Source organism: Manacus vitellinus, unplaced genomic scaffold (genome assembly GCF_001715985.3).
Source record: "Manacus vitellinus isolate BGI_N305 unplaced genomic scaffold, ASM171598v3 scaffold_2_pilon, whole genome shotgun sequence".
In the NCBI taxonomy this organism is placed as follows: domain Eukaryota; kingdom Metazoa; phylum Chordata; class Aves; order Passeriformes; family Pipridae; genus Manacus; species Manacus vitellinus.
In genome coordinates this window covers 30,942,254-30,945,961 of record NW_021940208.1, presented here as the reverse complement: position 1 = coordinate 30,945,961, position 3,708 = coordinate 30,942,254, and the positions used below count along the sequence as shown (strand labels likewise).

The following is a 3,708-nucleotide window of genomic DNA, read 5'->3' as shown; positions in this document are numbered from 1 at the left end:
GCTGCAAAACAGTGCTAGTATTCCCTTTTTCACGAATAGCATGGGATCAAGCACTGCAGCAGTTCACATGACATCATTAAGTCAGCTCTCAGCTATGCTGCTGCGTTACTGAAACTAGGATTTGGAGCATGAACTTTAGTGAAGACATGATAAAACTCTGTGTTCACATCAAAGGTAGCATCAAGTAACTGAAATGGATTGAACATAACCCTTAGATAGTCAAGAAAAATGTGCCTTTCCCAGTGATTTGCCAAGTACTTTTCCAGCTGACCAGAAATGATTTGTTTTCTGCATATTTCAAACAGAGCTGAAAACAGCTTGCTCCGGCTATTTTTGTTTGGGAACAATAACATTCAGTTTATAGAGTGCTTTCTCCAGAAAAAGTTCAGAGCATTGAGAGAAGTATCTTCACTGACAGAAGCCTTTCTTTGAGTGAATTTCACAGGGAGGGAAGGCTTTCAGCATTTTTGTTAGTTTTCATATGAGACCAGCTGCTTTCCTGGAAAATATGACTAAACTTCTTGTCTGTTTTTAGTAAAAGATGAGGTAATTAAAAACAAAATCTAAATATGGTGAAACTGAGTTGGGAGTCTGTTTTCACTTAGGCCTGAAATTTAGAAAATATATTTTAGAAAATATTCAGAGACTTAAAACTATGGACGGCCATTTGATGAAATTTTGCAAAGTACACATAGCTGTAGCTTCCTGTTGCTTTCTGAAACAGCTTTCCTCCTTCTTCTCTGCTGCCCATCTTTCCTCCTGTTCCTGGCTTAGTTCTTCTCTGTTTCATTCATTCGTGTTTGATGTCTGGGAGTTCAAAAAAGCTGGAAGTTAATCTTATGAGAAAAGGGAACAGTTTCCTCCTTAGAGCAAGCAGGATGTGAGGGATTAGGCATGCTTTTGGCAGCAGTTTGCTGTCAGGCTGGTTTACCTGTGCAGAGGAAACCCTTCCCTAACTACCTATTTGGACCAAAATAATTTTAAAAGTTTGCCTTCGGATCCCTGCGTGGGAATTGGGTTGCTGAGCCTCGGCTTTCAGAAAAGCACTGGCAACACTGGGCATAAACACAAGTGTTGCAATGACCTTGAAGGAATCAACACACACATGAAGAGCTGCAGGGTGCAGCCTGGTGCTATGGGTACCCGCATCCTGCCCTTGCTGCCAGCAGTCACCTTACTTACAACACTCCATGCTGATGCCATTCCTTTGAAATCATTCTTTCACTTGACAATCAGTGAAATGTTAAGCAAAATACCTTGGTGGCTGGGTCAGAGTGGAAAATACAGAAATTTTAGTGCCTTCTGAGAGGCCTGAGCGAGTGCTGGATCCTGTTTGTCTCTCTGCCTTCTTTTTAAGTCGGCCTCAGCAGAAAGCATCAGTGATGCTTTACATTCCTTTATGTGCAAACCCTTTGCCAGTGTTTGCAAGAGGAACTGGCAGAGCCCTATGAATCTGTTGGGAATCACAACACTGCACCTTTGCGCATACCTGGAAATGGAGCAGAGAGCTTCAGGCACAGGCACTGAAGTGGTCAGGTGAGCAGTTTCCCTTTGAATCACTGGTTGAGTATTATGAAACAAAATAAAGGGGCTCTGGTAGCAAGGCAATTTCCTTTCAATCCCATGTCCTGAGGAGGGTGAACAGTAGAGGTATGTGATTACAGTATGTGATACAGCAGGAAACAGAGGAGGAAGAGGATGAGAGTGATGATGATGGTTAACAGTGCCTTCTTGTGATAAACCACCCTCTTGCTCTGTACAGTCCTGGACTTGAGCAAGGCTCTGATTGCAAAGACATAGCAGACAACAATTGTACAAAACAGCAGTATGAAGCCCACTTTGAGGACAAAGCTGTTCATCATGAAGAGCCTGTGTCTGTTGAAGGGGTGGAGGTCCAAGCATTTGACTATGGTGCTGTACCCAGCGACTCCCTTGCTCAACAGAGGGCTGCCAGCATGAAGATCCACATGGCTGTGTAAGTTATTCTTGCTGTTGGTTACTTTTCCATGTTTGAATGGGTAGATGATGGCTATGAAATGAACTATGCTGAGCACGGTGAGAAAATAAATGCTGCAGTACATATTCACTTACAAGGTGTAGGTCATGATCCTGCAGAGGATATTACCAAATATCCACTGCAATCCCAATAGGAAATATGTAGCCCGAAAGGGCAAAGTACTCACAAACATGAGGTCCAAAATAGCCAAGCTCTGCATGTATTTATTTACTAAGATCCTCTGCGAAGACTGGAAGAAAACATATATGGAGAGGCCATTTCCAACAGCACCCAGGAAGAAGATAATGAGGTACATGATGGAATAAATTACTTGTTTGAAGCCGTAAATCGAACACTTGAAGGAACCGGTAGTGAAGTTGTCATCTAGAGCCATCTTGGAAATATTCATAGTCTGAGCCAGGCTCTCCATTTTTCTGCCAAAGTGAAAAGAACTGATATGAGTGCGTGTTACAGACTGGGCAGGGAGTTTGGCTATTTGAGACTATTTCACTAAGGGCAGAAATTGCAAGATGAAGATGACGGGGGAAGTAAGGGTTAATGAGTAATTACTTGTGCTGTCACAGTAAATACACATCTAAAGGCACAAAGCCCCAAGTAAGCCCTAAATAATTTCAGTTTTACAGTAGCTGATTGTTGTCTCAGCCTACAAAAGTGTTGCCTTTTAGAGGTGAGTGCTATGTGTGTGTTTTAATGACAAGTCTCTGATCTTTGCTGTGCAAAACAAGCCAACTTGCTGTCAGCCACTTTGTGGCAGGGAGGTTTTGAGTCCCCAGTCACCTACCATGGGAACATCAAAACTTAATCAGAAAAGAAATCACTGTCCACTAGTAAGTCTGCATTTCAAACTAGAATAGAAAGACAAAAGAACTGAATCTGCCTTTTGGAACTAGTGAAATTTTTCTGGTATGTTTTTTGGCAGCATTTCCTGAGCAATGCCAGAGGTATATTGAAAAATGTATAAATTAAGGACATTAAACACTGTGTAAATACTGTGCTAGTTATGCATTGTTCCTTTTTTAACTTCCTCCTCCTTGCACTCTATTTGTTATTTCTTGTTATCTTCTGACGACTTTCCTTGTCTCTTTCTGAGAGACCTTTGCTTCATTTACCATGCCCTCATCCCCTTTTGTGCTAAACTGCTTGGCACCAGACAGTCATCTACACACTTTGCAGGTCCCAGGGCAGCCCACATTTGCAGCCTTAACAAAAAAGAGAAAATGGGTTGTATGCACAGAGAATGGTGTTTTTCCTCCTATGAGGATGTAATACAATCAAATCAAAACCACTCACCACTAAACCCTCTAAATAATATTTTTTTTTCTCCTTAGTGTCTATTTCCTTGCTGAACTCTTGATTCCTTCTCTCAGCTATTGTGGAGCTAGTAGTATTTTCAAAGGAAGGTTTCAATGTTGTTGCTTGTTTGACAGTGGGAGCCATTCCCTCTTTGCATCTACCAACCTATTCTAATGATGGGGCATGGAAAATTTTAGCCTGAAAACCACAACTACACAGCATTTCTAGAGGCATGAAAAAAACTTTTAACTTGCCTCAGTGAGAGTGATAATGTGTCCATGGTACACAACTGTGTTATATCTCTTATTCTGAACCTCAATGGCTTCACAATTTGAAACTAATTTATTTGCACAGGTAGAGTCTCCTTGGGGGTAAAAATGAGCTTTAGATTTGGGTGG

The 3,708-nt window shown here is 41.5% G+C and overlaps 1 protein-coding gene across 1 annotated transcript; it reads right to left on the bottom strand.

Moving 5' to 3' along the window:
* Positions 1–1,658: 1,658 nt before the first annotated feature.
* Positions 1,659–2,426, bottom strand: CYSLTR2 (cysteinyl leukotriene receptor 2). The gene is given in 1 exon segment (XM_008929097.2): positions 1,659–2,426. A coding segment is annotated over 1 exon segment (768 nt).
* Between the last annotated feature and the right edge of the window lie 1,282 nt (positions 2,427–3,708).